The following is a 26,838-nucleotide window of genomic DNA, read 5'->3' as shown; positions in this document are numbered from 1 at the left end:
TGTAGTTATTGGGCCATAGGATTCCCATTGCTCCTTTGGGCCTTCAGGACAGGGCTGTCCAAAGAGGCAGCAGATTTGCTGACCCACCGGTAAAATCCACGTGGGGGAATGGATGCAGGGGGAAGGGAGAGGACCAGGCTCCACGGCGTGAGAGTGGCACAGTGGGAGGCAGAGTCTTCTGGAGAAGGCGTGGGAACTCTAGAGCCATTTCTGGAAACTTGCCCTTGTGTGGGCCTTTTCTTCTCTGAAGGGAATTGCTTTCCTAAGCCAGGAAGGGCTCTTGATGGTGCTGCACATCCCTGCATGCTGTGACTCGAGCATCTGCTTTTGACGTTGCAGCACCAGTTCTTTAGCTGAACTGTAATTTTGTACATTTTTTTTATCATCAAGTGGGGTTGGTTTTTCTTGGAGACTGTAAGCTGTGCTCTGGAAGAAATTATTCAAAGTGTGGGGTATACATTTTCAAATGAAGTTTGTGCCCAGTTACAAACCTGTGCAGATGCTAAAATACTGGTGTCCTACACTTTGGGTAACCTTGGCAAGTGGCTGTTTGCAAGCCTGGAAGTGTGAGGTGGGGAGGAATGAAGCTTCCAAATCCATTGCCTTGTGTGTCTTTTAGGGTGGCAACTGATCACAACGTGGACAACACGACAGCTGTGCTTCGGGAATGGCTGATGAATGTACAGAACATGTATCACTCGGTGGAGTGGCGACCCATGGAGCAACCCAGGTGAGCAAACCAGCATTGTGGGGAAGGGAGGAGAGAAAAGGGGCTTCAGTATTTGTGGGGAGAGGTGAAGAGAAGGGAAAAGAAAACAGAAACTTGATTTGAAGAGGGATCCAATTCCCAAGGAGAGAGTGAGAACACAGAGACTGCTCTGTGGCTGAGTTCCGCAAACTTGTTTTTTTGCCTTATGTTTTGCAGACATAGCCTTGTTGATGGGCAGCTTGTAGAAAAGGGTGGGGGGATTGCATAAGCGAGTCAACTTGGGTAGCCCCACCCCCACCCCGTTCCCCTGGATGGCTCTGTGCAGCAAGGCAGGGCATGCACCTCAGACACTGCACCACAGGCACATCAAAACTGCACATTGTGGCCACGGATGAATGGCCCAAACGAGGCTTCTGGCGAATGATACCCTGTGGCCAGGCTGTGTTTACTCTGCATTTAAAAATAAAATGAATTCAAATTCTGTGCAAGGAAAAGCAGCTTCTGCTTCTAGTATAAACTATGCAAATTGAACAGAGTTGTGTAGTTTTCTCTTGTTTTACACAATTCTGCAATTTGAACTAAATCTATTTTACTAGTTGGGAGGAAAGGCAAGATTCTTTGCAGTGCCAAGACACTGGAAACCTTTACACTGTAATCCATTCTACGTCTACTCAGAAATAAGTCCTACCAGATTCCATGGCACTTGCTCACAGGTAAGTGTGTAAAGGACCTTAGCAGCCTCTTCTGCTTTCAGCACCTACTCTCCCTGTTTTTCAAGCTTATCTGTGTCATAAGGATAAGAGCCAACTGATGAAGGTCACAAAATCCCTTGGGGTAGCAAAGTGCTTGCACTAGTGCAATGGCACTCCCCCCATCTGTTCTGGGGGGCTCTCCCAACCCTCCAGAGCAGGTTTGGAGAGGGCATGGGGATGCATGGGAGAGGGAGACGTTCTGTAGAAAACCTTGTGCTAGCTGAAGCACTTTGTTGGGTAGCCCCCATCCCTTGGCATTTAGCGCATCTAGATTCCTCTGTTGGGGCAGGTAGGGTGGGGAAGAAGGTGATTTCTTTATGTGACCTCACCCTGAGCCTCGCTGTCCCTGGCAGGTCCTATCTGGATGAGGAAGGTCCCAAGCACTGGTCCAATTCCCGTTATGAACATGTCATGAAGCTTCGCCAGGCAGCGCTGCAGTCTGCCCGGGACATGTGGGCTGACTACATCCTGGTAAGGAGAGGCTTGGGGGGGGGGGAGCCAGGGTGGGGAGCTGCATTTCTAAGATCTGATGACTGACTTCCAGGGACCTTGATTTAGGGCATCACTGTATGCTGTGTGGCAGCCCAGCAGTCGGCACATCCAGGAGGGCTTTCAGCGCATGCTAGTGCCCTGCTCAGCCGCACAGCTGAGAGATATAATCTGGAGACCAGTGTGGGCTGCGCAGTTTTAATTCCCATGGCTGGGAAACAAGCCTGACTTTTCTAGGGATACTTCAGTAAACAACTGTGTCATTTAATAGTTATAGTGTTTGGGCTTGGAATGCTTCCTTTCAAACCAGACCCAATTTTTGCTTCTGTCAGATTGTGCAGCTGTTCCTTTCCCTGTGGTTCATTCCCTGCGTTAATTGTAGGTGGGAAGGATGTTTTTGGATTTTGGACTTCAGGTAATAAAACACCTTTGCCGTGATAATCCCTCTTCACCCCACCCCAGGCAAAGCAGAAATCTGAGGATGATAATTCTGACTTCACTTTATAGGGTTGTTGTAGGGATTACGGAGAATGATGTGAAGCTCTTTGTGAATAATTTGCCTAAGCGCTGAGGATTGTTTTTTTACATCCCCCACCTCCCAAGGAAATTTGGGAGAAGTGAGCAGACTTGTTTCCAAGCTTTCAATACATTCTGAACCAGGGCCTCCCCTTTGACCTGGGAAGTAGCTTTGGCCAAGCCAAGGGCCCCTGCCTACAACTGACGTTGCACAGAGAAGGGAAGGATGTGTGTGCCACCAAGAGCCCTAGGGCAGAGGTTGCTAAGATGATGCCTGTGGGTGCAAAGGTGCCCTCACGGCATTTCCCCTGTTTCTACCAAGCCTCTGAGCCCCCCACCCGTGGTCTTCCTCCTGAGTCATGAAGTGATGAGGTCACCCGTCTCTCCTCAGAAAAGTACATAGAACTGAAAGCGGAAGTTGGTGGAGCAACACTTTACCTCATTTCCTCTTTCAGCCCTGAGGGCCTCCCAAACCTCTGGATAATTCTGCTGCATCTGACTTTTAACCTTGGGAAAGTGAAGCATGTATGTTTGCACTTTTCTCTCTTCCTTTCCCTGGGGGAAGGGAGAGAAGTGAAGTGCGGGGGGTGGGGGAACAGTTGCTGTGACCACTGGCCGAAAAGCTTGGTGGTCCCTCCATTAGAGATCTCAAGTCACAGCCCTTGGACTCTCCATAGGGAAAGGCAGCCTTTCTGCCCCCCGCCCCAGCCCTGCAGTGGGGAAAGAATCATAGAATCATAGAGTTGGAAGAGACCACAAGGGCCATTGAGTCCAACCCCCTGCCAAGCAGGAAACACCATCAGAGCACTCCTGACATATGGTTGTCAAGCCTCTGCTTAAAGACCTCCAAAGAAGGAGACTCCACCACACTCCTTGGCAGCAAATTCCACTGTCGAACAGCTCTTACTGTCAGGAAGTTCTTCCTAATGTTTAGGTGGAATCTTCTTTCTTGTAGTTTGGATCCATTGCTCCGTGTCTGCTTCTCTGGAGCAGCAGAAAACAACCTTTCTCCCTCCTCTTCTCAAAACCAAATGTGGTATTTGGTCAGAACCCTCAATTTCTTGTAATAAGATTTTGGTTGAGGACAAAAGTAACAGAAGAAGAGAGCTCACGGCTGGCCCTTCATTTCTGGGGTGAGACTGGCTTTGCCACGGCAGTGCCTTGTCCATTGATCTTATCCAGCTCTTTTCTTCTGCCACTTTGCTGTTCTGCAAATACTGCCAAATCTGGCATTAAAGGGAAACTATCCAATGCAGATCACAGCAGGTGATGCCTTGCCTTGCCTCACCTGATTCTTCTAGTACAGAGTGGAATATCTCTGGGGGCGATGATGCCACTTCCCTGTCTCCAATGCCCCTTCGTGCCCCCTGACCTCCTCAGCCTCGCCTCGCTGGGAGCGCAGCCGACATTCCTATGTGGGCTGCTCTTTCCCTTGGTGCTTTTCAGTCCTGGGCAAGCAGAACTGGGGTGGGATTTTGGGATGGAGTGGTAGAAGTCCAGCTGTTCTCACTGGGAGCCAGCCCCCTTGGCTTGTCATGCCTTGTACTTCTGTTCTGGAATTAGGTGCTGGCCTGCAGCCCAGAATTGCTGGCAGGGAGTGATTTGTGTGTCTCTGTGCTTCTCGCTAAGGCTGGAGGGAGCTGCCCTGCTCATGAAAAGCAGAGGCACCTGTTTGTTTGTGGAGACGTCATCAGGTTTCTTTTAATCCTAGCAGTACCTTGGCTCTTAGGAGATAAGCCCACAATGGACCTCAGTTCCTGCACAATTCCTCAAAGGATTTCTTATGGAAGGAGTTTCCTCGCATGCTTAATCTGGCTTTTCTTGTAGCTGTCCTCCAAGCCAAGCATACCTCCTTCTGTTTCACAGATGAAAAAAGGGACATACTCTGCCATTTGTTTTTACAGCAATCTGAGTGGTGTCCTCCTTGTGTTACATGTGCAGAAAAGGGCTTCCTCCACTTTCTGTATTTTAATGGCCTCACAATATACTGTCCTATGCTGTTTTAGAAGCTAAGATGATGCTGGTGCTTTTAATTAAAAGGAAAAGCAAACGGGTGCCTCGCACTGCAGACCAAAATAAATATTGCCAGCTGGAAAATGGCAGGCTGTGCATTCCACGGAGCCTTAGTGTCTGTGTGCTCACACATTCACATCTCTGCCTCCTGCATAGGAATGACTAGTAGCTTGAATGTTCTAGCATCTTGTGCTACAATGGTGGTTATCCCCAAAGCTGCCCTTGCAAGCAAAATACGGACAAGAATTTACCAGGAACAGGTACCAGAATATCAAAGCCTTGGTCCCTACTAAATAGTGACCATGAGAAGGTACATATAATGCCCCTTGGAAAAGCAGCTGCCATCCGAGTTTGGGGCCCCTTCCTTCTGAGAAGGTATAGGGGGCAATAAGAAAGGTGGGGAGCAACATGTCTTTCCTTTGCCAAGCAGATGGCTGACTCCTCACCATCCTTATTTTTCCCTTTCACTGACATCTCAGCTGTTGCCTCTCATTTTCATACCTGTCCTGCCTTTCTGAAAAGTTATTTTTCTGGCAATTGGATCTCAAGGCTGCATCTGCTGGACCAAAATCTCCTGGGTCCAGATTTGGCCCAGCAGCTGCCAGTTTAAAAATGTTGGCGTATCATAAGCATAGGTTAGAAGTTGAGATCCTAAGACAGGGGCACAGGAATTTGTTGACTAAGGTTTCTTGCTCACCAGCAACCTTGGACCTTGGGGATTCACAGCATTTAAACTGGAACAGCTGCTGTAGAACTGACTTTTCTCTTCTTTTTCTTGCTGCATAATTCTGCAGTTTGTGGATGCAGACAATCTCCTGACGAACCCTGACACTCTGGGCCTTTTGATAGCTGAGAACAAGACTGTGGTGGCTCCGATGCTGGACTCACGGGCAGCCTATTCAAACTTTTGGTGTGGGATGACCTCTCAGGTAGGTGGATCCCAGCCTCTGGTTTAACTCTGTTGTTGCCATGTGTACTTGAGACCACAGCCAAAGACTATGATTGAGGCAGTAGGCATGAAGGACTTGGTATATCCATGGCTAAGCACATTGTCAGCTGACATGACCTCAACGATCTTCTGTCCTTCAACAAATTCAACACAGAGAAATATCTACCAGGCATATTCTCTGCAACTTCGTTGCCTCCTAGCCAATACAGTTCTCACTTTTTCAGAATCTCTCTTTGTGTGTGGATCAAGGATGATGAGCATCTTCACTCATTCATTGAAAAAATGTTTATTTAAGAAAAGGATATGTTCTTCAAATTAAGAATCAAGCACCTAGAGCCATAAAAAGATAATAAGGTATTTATACACAGGTTAAAATTAAATCCATGCTTGCACATTTCCTTGAAATATTCTCTGCTATAGATATGCAAGATAATGAGGTTATGCATTTTGTTGCAACAGTTATGACATGAACCAAGAAAGCAAGTTCTGACTTTACCCTATTGGAAAAGTGTAAACATCAATTGATTTCAAAACATTGCGTGTCTATGGTGTGTTTTTGGAAACAGTGGCTTCTTTTTACAGTACATGGTAAAAGAGGACCAATATCTTCTGAATTAATTTTGCTATCTTTTTTCTTTAGATCTAATACAATGTGTTTTCTCTAAAATAATGAGTTAGTTTAGCTATTGAGGCAAGTCTTTTGAAAACCGTGCAGCTAGAGCTCTTTAAGTGCTGTCATCATGTATGAGACTGTTTTTTTATGCTCCTGCCTTAAAGGTAAAGGGTAAAGGGACCCCTGACTGTTAAGTCCAGTTGCAGACAACTCTGGGCTTGTGGTGCTTATCTTGCTCTATAGGCCGAGGGAGCCAGCGTTTGTCCGCAGAGAGCTTCTGGGTCATGTGGCCAGCATGACTAAGCCGCTTCTGGCGAACCAGAGCAGCACACGGAAGCGCCGTTTCTCCTGCCTTACTGTTCATATAATTCAGCACAAAGACTCCTTTTGCACATGATGCTGAAGTGTTGCAAGTTTTCCTAGGCTGGGCTCTATTCCTGCTTCTCTTTGCAGGAAATCTCATGTGGAATTTCCCTTCTGCTTCTCCTAGGGCTATTACAAGCGCACGCCTGCTTACATCCCCATCAGGAAGCGAGACCGCCAGGGCTGCTTTGCTGTTCCCATGGTGCACTCCACCTTTCTTATCAACCTGCAGAAAGAGGCCACTCGGAGCCTTGTCTTCTACCCACCCCATCCGGATTACACTTGGGCATTTGATGACATCATCGTCTTTGCCTTTGCCTGCAGGCAGGCAGGTGAGTCAAAGCCCTGTCTTCGCTCACAGAGAAGGATGCCGTCTTGGTTTGTGTGTGTTGGCCTCGCAGAGGCATCTGTTTGTGAGGATCAACAAGATTAATTGAGATGGTTTTTCTTTGTTGAGCTGCCTTGCAGACAATTCTTCAGCATAGCTGCATACTTTCCCTTACTTTGCCTTGGAAAATAGGGACGCAGGAAGCTGCCTTATGCCTAGTCATACTGTGATTTCAGCATTGCAGGAGGTTGGAGCAGATAGTCCTTGTGGTCCCTCCCAACATTGCGTCTCTATGATTCTATGAAACTATTTGCCAGTCTAATTCAGCATTATCAACAGTGACTGGCTACAGCTCTCCGAGGTTTCAGGCAAAAGTCCTTCGTAGCCCTGTCTGGAAACACCCAGGATTGGACCTCAGGGTTTTTGCTTGCAAGACACGTCCTCCACCATTGAGCCACAGTATTTCTTCAGCCCCCAACTTGTTGCCTGCTAGAAACTCTCCATTCTCATCACATACAACTGCTGCTCTTTGAAGTCAGGAGAAGAAGATTGGATAGCCCCATGCTGCTCCCTGCCGTTAGGAAATAGCACCCTGTGGAAATTACTACTCCAGAAGTGGGGAACATCTGGCCAGGGGGTCAGTCTTACCTTCCCTGGGGATGCAGTTTGGCCCATGAAGCCATTTCCCCCCCAACCACACCCTCTGATCAATCAGCTGGCATCACTCATGGCAAGGGACAAGAGTGTGGAGTTCAAGGGATGTCTCTCCCAGGCAGCTGCTGTTTCCAAAAGGCCCATTGCCTGCACGTGGGACTCAAAACAGGAGGAGTGGAGATTGTGCTGGACTCCAGTTCCCTTCATCCCGGACTGTTGGCTGTCATGATGGAGTGGATGGGAATTGTACTCCCACAACATCTGGAGGACCACAGGTTCCCCATCTCCGCTTTAAATATTGCTGCACCTGGGATAGTGTTGCCATGGAATGGGCAACCAGGTGGCAGCATGGGCAAGGGGAAGCAGATCTACTTTGCTACCTGTCTGCTTGCTTGGGGCCAGTTCAGTTCAGCTGAGGCAAGTGCCTTCTAAACAGAAACACAAATCCATGAATCCAAGGAGGCATTCCTGGGATTTCCAGGCACAACCAGTTCTACTTTGATCTTTGCTCCTCACCGTAACTAGGGCTATATGTTTTCCATGCTAGCAACAACAAAAAACAAAAAATAGATGTGGATTTCTGCAAGCTATATAAATGGGGCATCTTGAGGGGAAAAAATCATAAATTGGTCTTATTTTGCATACTTTGTTCTTCTGTGTTTTAATATTTTGAATTTTTTGCTCTGGGTTTGTTGGTCATGGGAGAGGCAAGGGTGCTGAAGCTGTGCCCCAACCACAGAAAACTAGAAGCTTTGAAAAAGAAGAAAAGCTTCCCGAGAGTCCTGGGAAGCTGACTTCAGCACCCCTTCCTACATTTTGAGCTCCTGTAGAATTGCATGTAGCCCAAATAGTGCAGATTCCTTGGGCTGGTTCTCCACCTAGTTTTAAATCTTTGAACAGGGTACTGGAGCATTTTGTGGACTGCCAAGTGTACCATCAGAATTTATTTTAATCACCAATTAGCCCAACTTCATGCATATGGAGGTGAAACGTAACAGTGGCCATGACTCCTTGACTTGGAAAGGATACAGAGAGGGGTCTGTTGCTGCTGCTGCCCAATGACATCTTGATTTTGTGTGCTTCCTTTTGTGGTTCCTCCCTGCTTTGTTTAGAAGTTCAGATGTACGTGTGCAACAAAGAGGTGTATGGCTTCCTTCCCGTGCCTCTGCGATCCCACAGCACCCTCCGCGACGAGGTGGAGAGTTTCATGCACGTGCAGTTGGAGGTGATGGGTGAGTTCTATGTGACTCTTGGCCAAAAGTTAGCAAGGCCTTTGCAAGTTGTTGTTTTAAACCAAAGAGGAGATTTTTATAAACAGACACCAGATTTTACCTTGTGTAAGGGTTAGGAGGAGGGTTAGAAAACTACCCTGGGGTGGGGGCTGTGCATATTATTGAATACATCGTGATAAGAGTTTCAACAAGGTGCTGTGTTTCCTGCTTTGTTTGCTCTCTCCCTCCTCCCTCCTAAGCAGATCTAGGGTTACCATATTTCAAAAAGGACACCCCAAAAGTTTTGAGCTTTTTTTTTTTTAAGGAAACCACTGGAATTGTTGAGCTTAGGAACTCTATCGGCTTCAGTGGAGTCTTTCCAGTGATTCAGTGGCAAAGTATACAAAAAACATAAATAAAGCACTGGAAAGCTCTTCTTTCTTCCTCACACTCACCCCCACCTGTGGAAAAAAAGAGGGGGAAGAGTTTTCGTTTTTATTTTCTGCGGGTGTTTATGTTGTTGGTTCCCCCTAAATAGCTTTCCTCCATATTAAAAAGGAAGGGTTTTTTTGTTTTTAAGGAGACTATCTTTTTGCTTGTTTGCCCTCCCTCCCTGCCTTTGATAAAAAGAGAGAGAGATTGGTGGGATGAGGGCTTTTGGGGGGGGGCCTTCTGGGGAGAAGATTTAGCTGGCTGCCTTATGCTGAAATGGGAGGTTGGGTACTATGTGAGCATGATGCTAAGGGTGTTTGTTGGTAAGCAGTTTGTGTCTACTCACAAACAAGTCCTACTGAATTCAATGAGGCTTACTCCCAGGAAAGGAAAAGTAAGTTTAGTTGAATTCAGTGGAGCTTATGCACGCAAATATTCCACTTAGACCTCTGAGTGGGAAAGCAGATGCAACTTGACTAGTAAATCACAAGCTACTCTTTAAATTGGTTGAAAATATATTAGATATATTATATGGAAGTTTATTTCATATTTTCATCTGCTACTTCCTTGCATTTTAAGGCCCTCCACCGCTGCAGGGAACCTCAAGGCCCTCGGCGGCTGCAGGGGAAGTGAGGTGCACCCTCCACTGTTCCGGGGCCCCCCAGCAAAGCCCTCTGCCGCCGCAGATATATTGAGATATTGTGATATTTAGCTGGTGATATATTGTGATGTTGAAAACCAGATATCACCCAGCCCTACTTAGGGGAGAGTGAGGATGGCTTACTTTTGGCAGAGCTTTTGACATCTTCACTGGTGGTTTGCTATAGGAAGGGCTCTGCATGCTTCTGGGCTATTAAGTGATCAGTTAATCAATTAATTTTGGCACCTGGGCAATCCCTGGTTGTGGGCTGATAAAGGCAAAGTTATGTGACCCAGATACATGTATGCACTTTGAGCAAAGTGGCATGCTTTTTCCAGTTTTGCAATTCTGCCTTGGACAATCACGGAGAGACTGAACAGGACCCTCAGCTCCTAAGCCATGTGGCTATTTGGTTTGGTCATCTGATCTGTTGTGCACATTTCTAAGAGTAGAGGAAAGTTTATGTAGATGCATAATGAAACCTGGGGTCATCCAATTGTGGGGAGTACAAAACCAATTTGCAGTTTAAGAGCCTGGCATCCTCTTCCTCCTTATGTCTGGTAGCTAAGTGAACCCTCCGGGTTCAGAGACAGAGACTGCTGGGGGAAGTGGGCACTGGCCGTGGGGCAGGGGCTTTCCAGAGGTGTCTGTCTGGCGATTGCTGGATGCAGGTCGCTGGGAGTCCTGGACTTGATGGGCCTCAGTGCCATATGCAAGAGCTCTTCTGAAGCTCTCTTCTGATGCAGAATCATTCTGCAGAATCACCTCAAAAAGGATGTTGTAGAGTTGGAAAAGATTCAGAAAAGAGCTGCCAACGTGATCCAGGGGATGGAGCGACTCCCCAAGGAAGAAAGGTTGCAGCATTGGGGATGTTTTAGAGCAGGGGTCCTCAAACTATGGTCCGAGGGCCAGATCCGGCCCGCCAGGGTTCTGAACTCAGCCTGCCTGGCAGGGGCAAACAAAGGGGGGCGGGGGGAGGCGGCCTACAGCGAGCGGCAAAGCGTTCTGACTGAATGCAACGAAAGCATTTGGCTACAACTCCGTGCTCGGCCTAATCATACTCTCTGGCTGCATTGCATGCTGGGATTTGTAGTTTCCTGCTAAGGCAGAGGGGTGTCTCTCTCTCCCTCCCTCCTCCTGCATTTCAAGCGTTCTGCAGAACTTTGCTCCTGACCCCTCCGCCTTCCTATAGTTGCCCACTCCCCGCTAAGGCAGAGGCGCCAGCCGGGCAATGGTACCGCGGACCCTCTGGCTCTGGACTCTCCGTTTCGCAGGCGCAGCCACGCCGCTTAGTCCTCAGAGTCCCCTTGCGGAGAGGCGGGGGGCCGCATGGTGCCTGGGTCGCCATGGCAGCTTGAGAGCGCTCTCCTCCCCGCAGGGCAGGATTCCATGGGCTGGAGGCGGAGGCCCCAGGCGAAGCCGGAGCGAAAGGGCAGCCTCTCCCAACAAGCAGCCAGCTCTTGCAACAGGAGGAGGAGGAGGAAGAGGCCTTATACCGAGCCAGAACATTGCTCAGTATTGCCTACCCTGGCTGGCAGCAGCACTCTGGGGTTTCATGCAAGAGGCTCTCCCAACGCCATCTGGGGATGCCAGGGGTTGAATTTGGGACTGCCACTGAGGTTTTATTTATTTATTTATTTATTTATTGACTTTATATACTGCCCTATACTCAGAGGTCTCAGGGCGGTTCACAGAACAAAATCTAAAACCACAATTATATATATAAGCAAAATAAAAACAACCCAATAACATCTCCCCCCCCCCAAAAAAGAACCACATTTTAAAAGGGCATAGGATGTCAATCAAATCAACCCAAAGCCTGGCTAAAATGAAACGTTTTTGCCTGGCGCCTAAAGGTGTATAATGAAGGCACCATTTTTTTCAAACTATAGTCTGGCCCCAACAGTGTCTGAGGGACAGTGAACTGGCCCCCTGTTTAAAAAGTTTGAGGATGCCTGTTTTAGAGAAAAGGTGAGTCTCCTATCGTGGAGAGAGGAAAGTTGAAGCTGAATGTTGGAAGGTTTAGGGCAACTAAAAGAAAGTCCTTCTTCTCACAACACACTGTCAAACTTGCTACTCCCAGAGACAGCCATATCACCGACTTGGATGGCTTTGAAAGAGGATTAGGCCCATTCATGGAGGGGGGTGGGAGGGCTGTTGATGGCTCCTAGCCAGGATGGCCATTCTGGAGGCAGCAAGGCTTCCAAATAGCAGTTGAGCTCATGTTCTGCTTCCTGGTTTCCCTCAATGGGCATCTGGTTGGCTGTTGTGAGACCAGGATGCTGGACTAGACATTGTTGGCCTGATCCAGCCGGCTCTCTGTACTTCCTGATGCTGCCTTGGGCAAAGCTTTGCTTCTCAGCCTCTGTTCCCTGGCCGTCAAAGGGGAAATGTATTTGGCCTACCTCCCAGGGGTTGCTGTGAAGACAGCATATAAAGGTACAAAAGCAACTTAAGGTTAAGCTATAGCTGGGAGTAAACCTCACTAAATCATCAATCTATTATTAATTAATTAATTAATTAATTAATTAAAGTTATATTCTGCCCTTCATCTGAGCACCACAGGGCAGTTTACAGTATAAAAACAGAAATATAAAAGTGTAACAGACAAAACAACCCCAGCCCAGACACAAAGTTTGAAAGGCCACAAATTGTTTAATCTGCCTAAAACCTGGTTATAGATGAACAGTTTACTTGTTGCCTAAAGATATGCAACGAATGTGCCAGGCAAACCTCCCCGGGGCAGCCTTCCTCAAATGGGGAGCCACTGCAGAAAAGGCCCTGTTCTTATGTGGCCACCATCCTCTCGCAGAGGAGCACATGAAGAAGGGCCTCCAATGATAATCAACATGGCTTCCTTTTGCATAGGCATGCATAGGACCATGCTGCAAAAAGTGCCACTGAAATTGCAGGACATTGGACCAGAGCCTTTCTGCCCTGGCTCATGCTTTCTGCTTCTCCAGTTCAAGGCAGCCTGACCAGCCCCACATGACCTGTGTGAAGCCTCTCAGAGGAGCCTCTGCCATCAATGGTGCTTGTGTGTAGCAGTCACCCCGCCTTTGGGTTCTGGAGGAGTGTGCTGAACTCCGTCCCTTGGGGATGATTCACAGTCGCTCTTTGTACAGGGCTGCAGCTACACAAAGGTCCTTTCACTAAATTTGACTGCCCTTAAAGGCAAAATGGTCACCTCTTTGAGAAGGTGACTGAGGTGGACTTTTTGAAATGTCCTTGCCTGGTTTCCTGGAGATCTATTTACAAAGTTAGTGTAAACTCAGAGGGAGTGAACTGTCTTCCTAGGGCTCTTGAGAAGTCAAAATTGCATTTTGCTAAGGCTAGACTGGCCCTCCAGATGTTGCTGAACTACAATTCCCCTCAGCCCCTACCAGCACTGCCAGGGGTCAGGGATGAAGGGGGTTCTAGCCCGGCCACATCTGGAGGGCCACAAGATCCCCATCCTTGGGCTAAGAAGAAAACCCATTTTAAAAATCCACCTAGACACCTCTTAGTGGTTCTCAGAGGGTGTGGCAGAGAGGAAGGCAAGTGTGGCAGGAAGATTCAAGGACAAACAAAGAAAGAGTTAAACATTTCAGTATAGTATAGTATTAAAATATTTTTTATATCTATCCGTGCCTCTCTTCAAGAGTATAACTGTTTTTCTACAGTTCTCCGCAACATATTGTTGTGAACAGGGACTGTCAGCTCTGACAAATATGAAAGATCAGAAAAGAGAAAGGCTTCTTTGTGCTGATGAGGAGATCAGTTTGTTTGTATCAAATAAGATCCAATATAAATAAGTTTACTGGGCAAAAGCAAGTTCACACCTCTCTTTGAGTTTGTATACATACTTATATTTTGGGAATGATTTGTGTTCTTATGTGGCTGCATTGTTTTATGCTTTCTAGATTCTGCCTGATCATATTATAAAGTAGTTGTGTTCTATGTTATAATCAAGCACTTTTTGTTTTCCAATGTATTTCTTATCAATAAAAAAATCAGTGTGGTGTGAGCAATTTCCCCCCTGAAAGTTTGGGAGACCCAGTGCTGCAGGACTACATGGTGCACTGGGCATTCATGGGGAACAATTTATGTATGTGACTCCACATCGAAATTTAGGGTGCAGATTTATTAATGTGGCTTAGAAATGTCTTCACGGACCAGAGGCGGCTCTTGGGGGATTCAGAATGGGAGTCTTTTCCAGCCCTACTTTGGAGATGGCAGGGACTGAATCTGGGATCTTCCATGTGTCAGACAGAAGCTCTGCCGCTGAACAATGGCCCTTCCCAGCATCTGAAACAAGGCTAAGAATCTGGGGGGAGCTTGTCATAAAATGCATCTCTGCTCTTCCTTTCCTTAAATGAAAACCTGGTGACAGGTCACGTGACCCACCGCATGACCCAGTTTTGTCTTTTCCCTACAGTTAAAAACCCTCCAGTGGAATCTTCTCGATACCTATCTGTGCCTCCTAAAATCCCGGACAAGATGGGATTTGATGAGGTGAGGAAAAACAAGCAGACCTGTGTGAATGTGCTTGAACAGCATAATCTTAAGTTACAAGATTTAAGCAGAGAACAGAATTTGACCGACCCTTGATTGTCATCATCTCCACCATCATGTGCATCTGCTTCCATGGGGTCTGGGCGATTTCCTTTGGGTTTGGGCTAGTAGAGGGCAGTTTGAGGGACATTTTCATTGGTGGGCTGTGATGCTGCTGCCTTCAGTCACCCTGCCTTCTGAAAGCCAAGTTGCAGACTTCGCTAGTTCTCTGACTTCTGGAGCCTTCTTTGTTCAGCTCTGCAGATAGATCTTAGAGTGTAGTGCCATAGGGGAAATGTCTAGACATGAGAGAGCTGGTGCCAGAATCCCAAGGGGATGAGAGTGGACTGTACCACTTCAGACTACAGGTGTGTGTTGCGAGTGTGGAGAGGAAGATCGCCTTTTATAATGCCCCTTGCATAAAAGAAAACTTCCTGCAAGCAAAAAGGTTGCAGCCCAGCTTATTTCCTGCTTTGCTACTTGGCCATTTGCAGGGAGCTCAGCATCTTCTGCCTACAGTCTGAAGTGATTCAGAGTCCATTCTGACTCTCTCCTCAAAGCTCTGCTATGTCCTTCAGTTGCCTGCATAGCTGTGGCAAAGCCTGGGGCGCTGCTTTGCTCCCTCCTCTGCCTTTCTGCCATGGTGGGCCATTGCTCTGCATTCTTGACGCCGCAATGCTTCCTTTCCCAGGTCTTCATGATTAACCTGAAGCGTCGGACCGACCGCCGGGAGCGGATGCTGTGGGCGCTTTATGAGCAGGAGATAGACTGCAAAGTGGTTGAAGCTGTGGATGGCAAGTGAGTGCCCGCCTGGGACACAGACAAAAAGCCTCAGAGGGAGAAGGGCGAGTGTTCAGGGTGGAATAGGGTGCTTGACCTTAGCCATACCAATATCCTGTGTACTTAGGGGCCCAATGGTGTTGTAGTGGAATGGGCTCACACTCGCCATATCTAAAAGGAGGGGCTGTAGCTCGGGGTTGGAGCCCCTGCTTTGCATCCTGCAGAAGGTCTTGGATCTGCAGTCAAAAAGGCTCTGGGGCAGCAGGTTTGACGTGAAGGGTCTTCTGCCTGGGACCCCCGAGATCTCCGGCCAGTCGTGGCCAAAGCAGAAACTAATCTGCCCAAAGACAACACCCTGTGCTCTTTATCTTCCTTGTTTAATCTTCGCTTGCACAGAGCAAAAGATATTGCTGCCAAATTGCTCACAGAAAGTAAGAAATAATAGGGGAAGTGAAATCTTGCACTGGAGAAACTTCAGCGGCTGTAGAAAGAAGTAGGCAAGCTTTTGAGTGGCACACAACCCTGCTTCTTGGGCTTGACTGCTTTTCTGTTCTGTTCAGTGAAGAACTCTGTGCTGGCTGGAAGCTTCTGCACCAACAGAAGTTGATCCAGGGAAAGAGAATTGTTTTCTTCTTTCTGCATTATTTTTCACCCTAGATCACACAGCCATATATCTTTGGCATGTATCTCTGCCGCTCTCTTCATGAATAGCTTGTGTTCTACTGACTGTCCTTTATTCTTTCATTCCATCTGTCCTCAGAGCAATGAACACCAGCCAGGTGGAAGCCTTGGGCATTAAGATGTTGCCAGGTTACAAGGACCCATACCACGGGCGTCCACTCACCAAGGGGGAATTGGGTTGCTTCCTCAGCCACTATAAGGTTTGGCAAGAGGTAAGTGATGCTCATCATGTCAAACAGCGGCCATTTTTAAATTATTTATTCAGGGGCGGTTCCAAGATGGCAACGGCTTAGCAAGCAGGCTTCGAAGCTCCGCAGATAACAGGACTGTAATTGGTGCTGGATGCTACCCAGGGAAGTAATATTTCCTTTTTCTTTTTTTTACTTCTCTACTTTTAAACTTACCAACCTATTGGGATTCTATCAGCACCCTCTTATCTATGCTATGAGAAACACCTTGGGCAAGTTCTGTGAAGCATCCTGGGCAGGCCGCCAGCTGCTAGCTATTAACCGCCAGCTCCCTTTTATACTTTGTTCCTGAAACTCCTGGCAGTCACCTCACAGATAAGCTCTTAAATTGAACAAACTGAGCACTTTCTATTTTTTCTCTCTTCTTCGGTTAAGGAAACCTCTCCTTGTTTACTCCCCACCGCAACACTATGCCTGCTAGTAAACGCTACAGGGACCCGGAGGAAGCAGCTCTCTCACCAATCTAATTAGATTCCAAACAATCTAAAATGGAGGACTTTTTTAAACAAATCTGCTTTTACAGTTCCAACAAAAAAATGATTTTCTCTCCTTAAAGATGCTTATGAATATGGGGAGAATACTGGATCCAACAATGGGGCAGGTTGACCCTGTGCCTCTAAGAGAGGAAGGAATAACAAGTAGGGAGAGCACCCAATTAACTCCAAATTCAAGAACGGTTGAGCATATCTTTCAACAAATTGGAGGTATTGCCTCTCAAATAACCCAATTATCCAAAGAGGTCCACAGTTTATCAGTTAATAACAAGCAGGCACTAACAGAACACCAAAGTACCAAAGTGAAATGGCAACAACAAGAACAGACCCCTAAGCTCGACATAGAACGCACAGAGGCTCTTAAAACAAACTCTTCTTATTTAATCTTCCAACCAAAAAAGATCTGCATGACAGTTTGTGGAACGCCAGATCAAACTCCTAACTGGAAAGGTGCCTAGCGTTCCAAACGACATTTATCAGGCTTACTTGGCATTGGACTTACAGAGATCGACTTAGTTTGGACTGAACTCTTGAATACCACAAACCAAATCCAAAAATTATGTTAATGTCAAACAGCAAGGCATAGTCTATTGGGAACAGATTAGGTCATCTGTTCCCAACCATGAAACTCTTTCAAAACAGGTGTATATGTGTGGTTCTGCACAAGCAGTTAAGGACTGCAAGACACAGTACTTGGCACAGAATCCAGTTCCCAAAGAATCTCCCCTTTCATCGGGGGAGTAGGCAAGCTTCCAATCCTCCTAGCTAGGCTTCAAAGTTTGGGGCCCATGGGGTTGAGAGATCTCTCTGTAGGACAGGGATGAGGAACATGTGGCTCTGGGGTGATGATGGGCTACAAGTTCCATAATCCATTTCCTCATGTTGCCTGGGGCTGCTGGGAATCTGGAGGGCCACAGGTTTCCCATTCCCACTATAAGATTTCCAGAAAGTGTGTGGGGCTTGTGTACCATTCCATGCCTAATTTACATAATTCACACAGGTTGCAGAATTCAGCATTTTGTGTTGCAGAATGTGGGTTAATGTGGCACGGGATTTCAGTGAGTGGATGTTTTAAAATGGTAGTTGGTAAACACAGTGCCTTCTCTGGCCTTCTTGCATACTGAAGAGCTCACGTAAGTGGCCTCCTTCCATGTGGAGCCTGTTGAATGCTGCAGATTAGCTTTCTGGAAGTGACTAAGATCTGGAAACAGAAATGCCTTTCTACAGATGCAGATCTGCAACCTTCCATTGGTCTCTTCATCCTTTTTGACATGGGTGAAAACGGTTCAGTTTAGGCAACAATTGTATTATTGTATTATTGGCCCAAGATACAGATATAAAAGGAGATGAAGCAATATGCATTGGACCAATTTCCATCAGTGGAGAAACATGGGGGCTTTAGTGTTACACAGAATTCCAGAGCTGTCCCTGTTGTGCTGGCACAAGTGGGATGCTGGCCTTATTTTGGCAGAAGAGCCAGACTTAGGGTCTGCTGTGTGGCCTTGCTTGCTTGCAGTCTTCCAAAGCAGCAGGAAGGAATCCCTTAGAACCGGATTTCACTGCATTTTTAGTATGTGCTGCCACCTCTTGGGCACATTGGATTATTACATCAGCTAGAATATGGAAAACATTCATGGTGTGATGATCTAGAAAGGAAAGGGACCTTTAGGGGATATTTGCCACTCAAAATCTGAATGCCAGTTTTGTTTCCCTGCTCTGGGAGGCAGAGCTACATACAATCTTACAGGGCTTTGTATATACTGTGGTTCTGAAAGACTGCAGAAAAAGAGTGCTGAAGGTGGCATTGAGAATACTATCCGCCTTCTGAGAATACAAGCTTTCATTTTTAAAAATAAAAAAGCAAGTTTCTAGACCAGCCTTCCCAATCCTTGTGTCTTCCAGGTGTTGTGCTGATGGGACTGATGAGAGTTGAAGTATCTGAAAGACAAAAGGCTGGGAAAGGCTGGTCCAGACCCAGCAGAGCTACCAGTTGCTGGGGGTGGGGTGGTCTCATCAGTCCCCTACATGACTTCTTGCCCCTCTCTGTGACCATCAAATTCAAGCCAAGCAGCCAAAAATAACTTGGTCCAAGAAAGAGCAGATTTAACCCCTTGAGCACCTTAGTGAAAAAAACAGGATGGAAATATTTTCATTAAATAAATGAATCAATAAACAGTGACGTGTGCTGATTTTTGCTAGGTTGTTGAGAGAGGCCTGGAGAAGTCGGTGGTGTTTGAGGATGACCTGCGCTTCGAGATCTTTTTTAAGCGACGCATGATGAACCTCATCTATGACTTAGAAGAGGAGGGCCTGGACTGGGATTTGATGTAAGTACGGAAGTGCTGACTCGGGCAGCGGGAAGTCTTGGCAAAAGCATCCTTCAGTGGGGAATCTTGTATGGCAGAGTTGGGCAACATTTTTGCTTCTGGGGGATTAATGTGGGCAGGAGCGGGGAGTTAAGGGACCAGCATCCTCCCTGCTCCCTTTCACATTTACACGAGTTGGGTGGCCATCTGTCATGGATGCTTAACTTGAGGTTCCTGCATTGCAGGGGGTTGGTCCCTCAGGGTCCCCTCCAACTCTAAGATTCTATGATATCTGCCCTGCCATTCACACTCATAGGTACCTAGTTCCCCCCATGCCTTTCACTCCTGTTCACCTGCCTCACACACTCACACTTTAATCTCTGCAGCACTGTCTGCCAGGAACCCCATTAGCAGTGCAGGGACAGCAACCTTTTCCCTGCTGATGGCTGAGCAGCCGGGGGGGTGGTGCCCTGGGGCTTGGTGGGCTGCATGGAGAGCAGTGGAGGTCTGCCTGCAGGCTGCCCCCATGTGATTCAAAGGGAAGAAGTGTCATGATCTCAATCTCTGCTTGCCTTTAGTTACATTGGCCGGAAGCGCATGCAAGTGGAGCATCCTGAGAAAGCCGTGCCCCACATCCGTAATCTGGTGGAAGCGGACTACTCCTACTGGACCCTAGCCTACGTCATCTCCCTCCAGGGGGCCCAGAAGCTCCTGGACGCCCAGCCCCTCTCCAAGATGCTGCCTGTGGACGAATTCCTACCTGTCATGTTTGACAAACACCCTGTGTAAGGTTGGGGCTGGGAGGGGAAGAGGGGCCTGTGGCCTTGGGCAGGAAGGAGCAGGGTACTTTGATTACTAACACACCCTTGGCACATGAGATGTAGCTTCTTAAAAGAGGGAGATAGAGAGGAGTCCCTTGCTGTTTTCTGTTGGATAGAAATTGTTGGCATTCATCTGTCTCAAGACAATAGAATTCAAATGTCCAGGGCCTGCTCTAGCTGCAGAGTCTTGTGACTTGTAACTGCTGCCTCCTGCATTGCTTTTGCTATATTAGCAGCACCGAAGTGACCTCCCTGGGACACACCTGGGCAGTGTGTATGAAGGACCTGGGATGCCCAGGCAACAAGACCTCTTGGCCTCGCTGATGTGGTCCAAAGGAAAGCAGATCAAGACATTTGGCACCAGCTGGACTGCAGTAGTTGCTGGAAGGAGGCATACAAGGCGCCATCCAGTACACTCCACTCCAGATTTGTGTAGCGTTTACTCCTGAGCCTTTTCTTCTCCCAAATATGTATCACAAGGCAGCAGGTAATAGTTGTAGGCCCTCCTGATTTACAGAAGGATTTTAAGTGGCAGCCTGTTGGGCCAGAAGGATGGCCGTGTCTGAGCTTCCTTCCACAGTCCTGTCGCACACCTTCTCTTTAGTTTGGCATGGACACCTTTGCTTCTGTTTGGACACCTCATCTGTAGGTTCTGTCCTGGCATGTATTTCTTGCTTGGAAAATGGTTTTTGCTCTCTTGCTCCCTTGCCTTGTTCCAAGTTGGTTTCTATCTTCTTTGGCCATGCCATCTATCTGAAGCCAAGAACACTGGGCAGCTGAAGTGGATTTCCCTCAGTGTGGTTAGATCAGGGGTAGCCAGTTCAAGAGGTTGCTGGACTGCAACTTCCATCGTCCCTGACTGTTGGCCAGGCTGGCTGGGGCTGATGGGAGCCAGAGTCCAAGCATCTGGACAGAGTCCAAACAATGTTCAAAACTCCCATTGTTCTAGGCACATTTTGAGATACAGAATTTCATCAGCGCAAGCAGTTTCTGAGCTCTGGGCACAGTACTGCACCTAAGATTTCAGATTAGAACTGCAGAGTGGAAGGAAAGGAGGACCTTTTTCTGCCTCCCTCTTTCCAGCTACTCTCTGAACACTAGCGAAGAGACCCTCTTAAGAATATTGGGGGGGGGGGCAGGGGAAGGACTAGACCATGTGAAAAATGAGCATAATATTTTAGTTGCAGTTCATTCATTTTCAGCTATGTATTCTTGTTATAAAAAAAGCACACCTAGACATTCCGTTGTTGTGCCCATAACCGACCTTTAAGGTGCAATTTAGCTCCTAGCTTTCATATCACAGCTTCTAATATGTTTGTGCTGGAAGAATCTAGAGTGTTCTAGAACATAACAGCTGCCCAAGGAGCTGAGTGTCTCACAGGAAGACAAGAATGTGAAAAAATACCTAACACTGAGGAAACCTGGTCCAAATAAGCAAGATGAGTGGGGAAAGTTATATTAGCAGAAGATATTTGTACAGTAGACCTTTGTATTCACCGAGAAGTGAAATTATGAAGTTTCATCTTTCTAGCTCGTCAGAAACCTAAGACAAACTTAGGTAGTGAGGAGAAGGCATTCCTTCTCTTCAAAGGGGGTTCATGGTTTGCCTCATGTAACTCCAGGAGTCATACTTTTGTGCAGTTAGTTGTTTGACTGATTTACACGTGTGGCAGAGATGTATCTCCAGAAGCAGCTCTTTTCATGTGATGTTTGTTCTCCTACAGTTCTGAGTATATGGAGCACTTTGAGAACCGGAACTTGCTGGCCTTCTCTGTAGAACCGCTGTTAGTCTTCCCAACGCACTACACAGGAGACGATGGTTACATCAGCGACACGGAAACCTCTGTGGTGTGGAACAATGAGAACATCAAAACTGACTGGGACCGGGCCAAGTCCCAGAAGATGAAGGAGCAGCAGGAGCTGAGCAATGAAGCCAAGAACTCTAATGTGCTCCAGTCCCCTCTGGACAGCACAGCCCGTGATGAACTATGACCCTGCTGGGGCACAGATGAAGGGGGCTGAGCAGGAGGGCATGGTGTGGCATGAGGCAGGGAGGGCTTTTCCCTTTCTCAGGGTTTATGGGTTGCTTCCCTCGCTTTTCACTGTGGGGTCCACATCTTTCATCACACCTCGTGGCAAAGCAATAATGGCAAGCTCCACTCCCTCTGCCATGCAGAGCCTGCAACAGAAATCGTTTGGTTTACTTAGCTGTGCCATCCCCCACCTCTCCCACCCTCTGTTTTGGAAGTGGTGTGGGTGAGATCTTTCCATACTCAGTTGTGTAAGAGAAGTTTTATTCTTTGAAGAATTGGTACTGGCTCATACAGGGAGCCCTATATGTTCTGGAAGAAGCAAGAGTGGTTAGTCCTTGAAAAAATGCAGGCCAGACTTGCAGACTACAGCACAATGATTCTCTGTGTCAGACAAACCATTTATCTTGGTGTACGTTTCAGACCTTTCCAGTTATTTTTATATAATTTTTTTACTGGTGACAGTTTCAGATCTCATTTTTGTGGAATCCTGATTCCCCTCCCCTCCCCTTTCTTTGTGCCTTGTCTGTGCTGAGATTGCAATGCCCAGTTTCGATGTGGAAAGTCAGAAATGTCCTTGTTTCCCTTGGGCTGATGAATGTTTTTCCTACCATGTCTCTTGATTTGCTCTGTAGAGACACAAAGTGCCTTGGTAGGTTGTAGCTTTCACTCCCCAGTGGTCAGAGATGCATGGTGGGAGGTGCCATCCATCGTGGGAAGCATAGCTGGAACCACATTTCCCTTCATACATTGTGACAAGCAAGTATAAAGCATTGCCCTTCAACTTGTGGGACAGCATTTCAAGGCAGGTTGCGCTTGCAGCACTCCACCATTATTATTATTTTTGTTCGTTTTCAAAATAAAAAAATGTGGGGCTGGGGAAGAGAGGGTAAGATATAGTTAATTAAAATGAGCCTCATGTTGCAGATCAGAGTTAAAAAGGTGGGCCCCAGATCTGCATGCTGAAGACTATTAGTCCAAGGGCTCCTGAAGTTTGGAGAACTCTGTGCTGAAACATTGGAACAGGTCAATGGGGTAAAGAAAAGGGAGAGGAGGGAGAGGCTTGCAAGGTAGTGTTAGCGAGCCTGTAAGGAACATTGGAAGGTTCTAAAAGACACAGCTCAATGTCAGCCTTGTTGCAGTTTCACCCATCCTGGAAGGACATACCACCATGATGCCCCTTCTGGTGACAGCAGAGGTGCCTCAGAAAGCATGGTTGTGGCATGCTAGCAAGCATCATCCAACTCTGAAGCAGATGGTGTGTGGTGCATCATGTCACCAGGTGGAGGGGTTGCAGCTGGATGGGATGGGAGATCCCCAGCAGAGCTCTTCCATCACATCAGGATGGTGAGACTGTGGAAGTTCTGCCGCCAGACCTCTGTGTATTCACTTACTCACAAGATGCACAAAATCAAAACAATTCACAAAATCAAGTGCCTTGCTACTTCTTGCTACATGAGATTATACTACATGAGAATTTCCTGCACAGCCCTATAGTTAGCTGCATTCTCTCACTGCACCCTCCACTTCTCAGCAGACATTTTGCATCTGATACACTCCTCTTTCAGAGGTGTATATTCTTCAGCACATGGTACTTGGAACAACCTTGGACTACACATTTCTTCTGCTGATTGGAGTTGGATTGGCAGAACTACACCTGTGTTGCAGTTTGAGCAGCTTTATTTAATATCCATAGGGATGCGGGTGGCGCTGTGGGTAAAACCTCAGCGCCTAGGACTTGCCGATCGCATGGTCGGCGGTTCGAATCCCCGCGGCGGGGTGCGCTCCCGTCGTTCGGTCCCAGCGCCTGCCAACCTAGCAGTTTGAAAGCACCCCCGGGTGCAAGTAGATAAATAGGGACCGCTTACCAGCGGGAAGGTAAATGGCGTTCCGTGTGCTGCACTGGCTCGCCAGATGCAGCTTGTCACGCTGGCCACGTGACCCGGAAGTGTCTGCGGACAGCGCTGGCTCCCGGCCTATAGAGTGAGATGAGCGCACAACCCTAGAGTCTGGCAACACTGGCCCGTACGGGCAGGGGTACCTTTACCTTTACCTTTATTTAATATCCATAGGCAGACTTGTGGTTGGTTTAATGTTGTATATAGGACACACATAATTTAGGATGTGGTGTGTAGCAAAATGCTACAGATGTTGCTTGGAGAGGAAGGCAGTGATGGGGTGGAGAAGAACCTCATACTGGTCTTTCCTCTTGAGTCATTTTGGATGGGGCAGTATGTGCTGACCTCACCCTTGTCCCTGTTGCACAGGGAGGCCAAAAAATGGAACCAGCCCAGAGGTAGAATGTGGTTTGTGGGGGTCAAATGCAGTGAGAAAGCACCCCCCCTTCTAGATGCACAATTGGGTTGCAATCCACCAGCAAGTGGGCCATAAGCTTGTGTGAAGCTCCCATTAATTTCAGTAGGGCTTAAACAGAAGATTAGCAATACAGTAGATGGTACCCTTAAATAATAGTAATAAACCCTCAAAGATGCAAGTGACTATTATGTCTGTTAAGCAAAAGCAGAAATGAAGCTGGCTAAGCAGAGATTTGAACCCAGTTTCTACAGGTCCAAGAGCAGCACCAGCCCAGCGTGATCAATATTGTTGGTACCTGTTTAAGCCTTATTAGAATCAGCTTTCCTGGGTGAACTTCTAGTCCCCATGACGGCTGAGGTGGGTTTGCAAATTGGATTGTACCAACACACTTATGAGGGTAGAAAAATAGGCATAAGTAAAGAAATCATCGCTTCCATTTTGCTGTTCATCTTAATGACACCTGTAGACCAAAGCTTTTTTTCAAGTTCTCATGTCTGAGGTGCAGAACCTTGAAGCAAAAGAACTAACATTAGGGTTTTATTTTTGTGACCATGAAATGATGCACAAGTTGTATTAATACAACTAAAATAGAGCTGTATGTTATTTGTTTCATCTCCTTTGAGCAATCAATACACTAAAATGATTTGGCTGTTGTGTAGTCCCTATCTGCCTTTTCTTCATTATATGTCTGTGATGGTGATGAGATTTTTTTGGGGGGGGGGGTCATTATATACCGTACTTATTTGAAAGTCAGTTTGTCCAGCATCATTGGTCTTCTCTAGCAGTCTGTTGCCACAGGAAAGGATTGGATATGTTTTAGGGTGCATGCTTAGTTCATGCCACCAGTGAGGTGCATCAGCATTTCTCAGCATGAATGAAGTGTTTGCCTAGAGCAGGGATGAGGACTAGTGGCCTTCTGGATGTTGCTGGACTACAGTGCCCATCCCTGACCATTGACCAGGCTGACTGTGGTGTCTGGAGGGCCATAGGTTCCCTGTCATTGGCTTAGTTTCGGTTCACAAACAATGGAATTTGGAAAGAGTTAATTGAAGGTAAAAAGGTTTGAAAATGCTGTATTAGATGCATACGTGCCATGACCTATGCTTTTCATTTTCGCCTTCGATACTACATTATTAGCTCCATTAGAAAGAAGAAGGGCCATACAGTGATCAGTGGCTTGAGCAGTCTACTCCCAGTTAACAGAGACTCTCCTAGGTTTCAGGCTGAGCTCTTTGCCAGCCCTGCTTCCTGAGATCCTTTTTGACAGATGCTGGAGATTGAACCTGGGGGATCTCTGCAGGCAAAAGCCCCACTTTCCCATATGTGGAGGCAAGGATTTCAATATTGTCACCTCTGCCTCCACCATGTGTTGAAGCCTTTCCCAATCTGGTGCCATCCAGATGTGGCTGGTATTCAGCTCCTATCATCCCTGATCACAGGCCATGCTGCCTGGGGCTGATGGAGAGTTTTAGTCCAAAGTATCTGGAAAGCACTAGATTATTGAAAGCTGGTCTGTTGCATGAGCTAAGCGTATATCATAGAACAGATCTCTCCAAACTCTGTGTTGCAACACGTTAGCGTGTTGGTTGCCGTGTGCAGGTGTGTTGTAAAAACACTCCCTGCACTCCTGGGACTGGAAAAGGGTTAGTTTACCTCCAGTTAGCTAGTAAAACTGAATTACTGTGTTGTGAAATGACACATGTCTAAAAAGTGTGTCATCAACATGGAAAGTATGGAAGGCTCTTTCATAGAATCGTAGAGCGGGAAGGGTCATCCAGTCCAACCCCCTGCAATGCAGGAGTCTCAACTAAAGCATCCATGAGAGATGGCCGTCCAACCTCTGCTTAAAAACCTCCAACGAAGGAGAGTCCACCACCTTCTGAGGAAGTCCGTTCCACTGTCATGCTGAGAGAGTCAAAAAAGAAAAGCAAGTGAAAAATAAGCCCACGTTTCAAAAACATCTGCAGATAGCCATCTTATGAGTCACTCCTGCTACGGATGGGGGAGGGTGTCTAAATTTATTACGCAAATATAAATCCCTGCTGGTCTAGAGCAGAAATGTGTGTCACGAACTTTTCAAAACGTGCAGAGCAGTTTATACATCCCTTTCCTGTTTTGCACGCTCCACCCCCTGAGGCTGCTTCTTTTTGGGTGCTGTCAGAACTTTTCTGCATTTTCAGCACAAATGGAGATAACAAACACGCTGGTGGCTGCTTGCCTTAGGAACAGCAACTGGGAGAGGGAATTTGGGAGCCAGGGTATATGCATGCTTGACCTATTTCCTACCAGCTGCTTTTCTCGCCATCATATTTATTCTCATGGCTTCTCTTTTATGTCTCCCTAAAGCTCCATAAGCTTTCCAGCTCATATATGACTATTTCATCTACACACCAACTAATTTTGCAACATTGTTCCTTAATTCATAATTGTTGTGTCTTGCTAATTTGCCTCATAAAATGCCTAAAAGGTCCAGTCCCAAAGCAGATTTCAGAAGTGACAGGGGGCTGGCTGGTACTTCTTCCCCATTTGATACAGCCTGATTCATGTCCATTAATTCTTAGTTTTGTTTTGGTAATTGTCATTCAGAAAATCTGTATTAATTAAGCTTCCCCAAAGTTGAAGCTCTTAAGACAATCTAAAAGAAATTGCACCATCAAAAGCCTTTTTTGGTGCTTCAAAAACTCAGTGAGATTTGTGATGTTTTGTTTTCAGGAGACTGAAAATTGTACAATATTAAATGTTTTTTGTTAGAGGGTGTAATTTGAGAATATATAAGCACCTTTTTGACACTCTGTTTTCTAATCTTAATTAATATTCTTTCTTTCAAGAAACTCATGGTGCTCTGCATGGTTTTTCCTCCCTTCGCCATAACATCCTTACAAGGCTGAGGTAGAGAGAGTTTGTGTTACTGAGCCACATCAGTGAAACTTATGCCTGTGTGTGATTTCAAAGCCATCTCC

The 26,838-nt window shown here is 46.9% G+C and overlaps 1 protein-coding gene and 1 long non-coding RNA gene across 2 annotated transcripts in view; one reads left to right on the top strand and one right to left on the bottom strand.

The window, feature by feature from the left end:
- The window catches only part of COLGALT1 (collagen beta(1-O)galactosyltransferase 1), a 24,221-nt gene extending 2,199 nt beyond the window's left edge, over positions 1–22,022 (top strand). Inside the window, exons 2-12 of the mRNA XM_080996123.1 lie at positions 620–730; positions 1,815–1,932; positions 5,274–5,408; positions 6,532–6,736; positions 8,499–8,618; positions 14,087–14,163; positions 14,894–15,000; positions 15,743–15,875; positions 18,605–18,732; positions 19,290–19,496; positions 21,257–22,022. Of these exons, the coding sequence (XP_080852249.1) occupies positions 620–730; positions 1,815–1,932; positions 5,274–5,408; positions 6,532–6,736; positions 8,499–8,618; positions 14,087–14,163; positions 14,894–15,000; positions 15,743–15,875; positions 18,605–18,732; positions 19,290–19,496; positions 21,257–21,524 (1,609 nt within the window). The 3' untranslated portion in view covers positions 21,525–22,022. The remainder of the gene's footprint in view (positions 1–619; positions 731–1,814; positions 1,933–5,273; positions 5,409–6,531; positions 6,737–8,498; positions 8,619–14,086; positions 14,164–14,893; positions 15,001–15,742; positions 15,876–18,604; positions 18,733–19,289; positions 19,497–21,256) is intronic.
- Positions 21,794–26,838, bottom strand: LOC308471861. Its single transcript, XR_013983187.1, has 2 exons — positions 23,616–26,838; positions 21,794–23,239 (listed from the first exon to the last, which is right to left on the bottom strand). It is a non-coding gene; the product is annotated as an uncharacterized lncRNA (long non-coding RNA).

This window comes from Podarcis pityusensis, assembly GCF_964106645.2.
Source record: "Podarcis pityusensis genome assembly, chromosome: 2".
Taxonomy (NCBI): Eukaryota; Metazoa; Chordata; class Lepidosauria; order Squamata; family Lacertidae; genus Podarcis; species Podarcis pityusensis.
The sequence above is the reverse complement of the archived record's forward strand: the minus strand, read 5'-3'. Positions and strand labels throughout refer to the sequence as shown.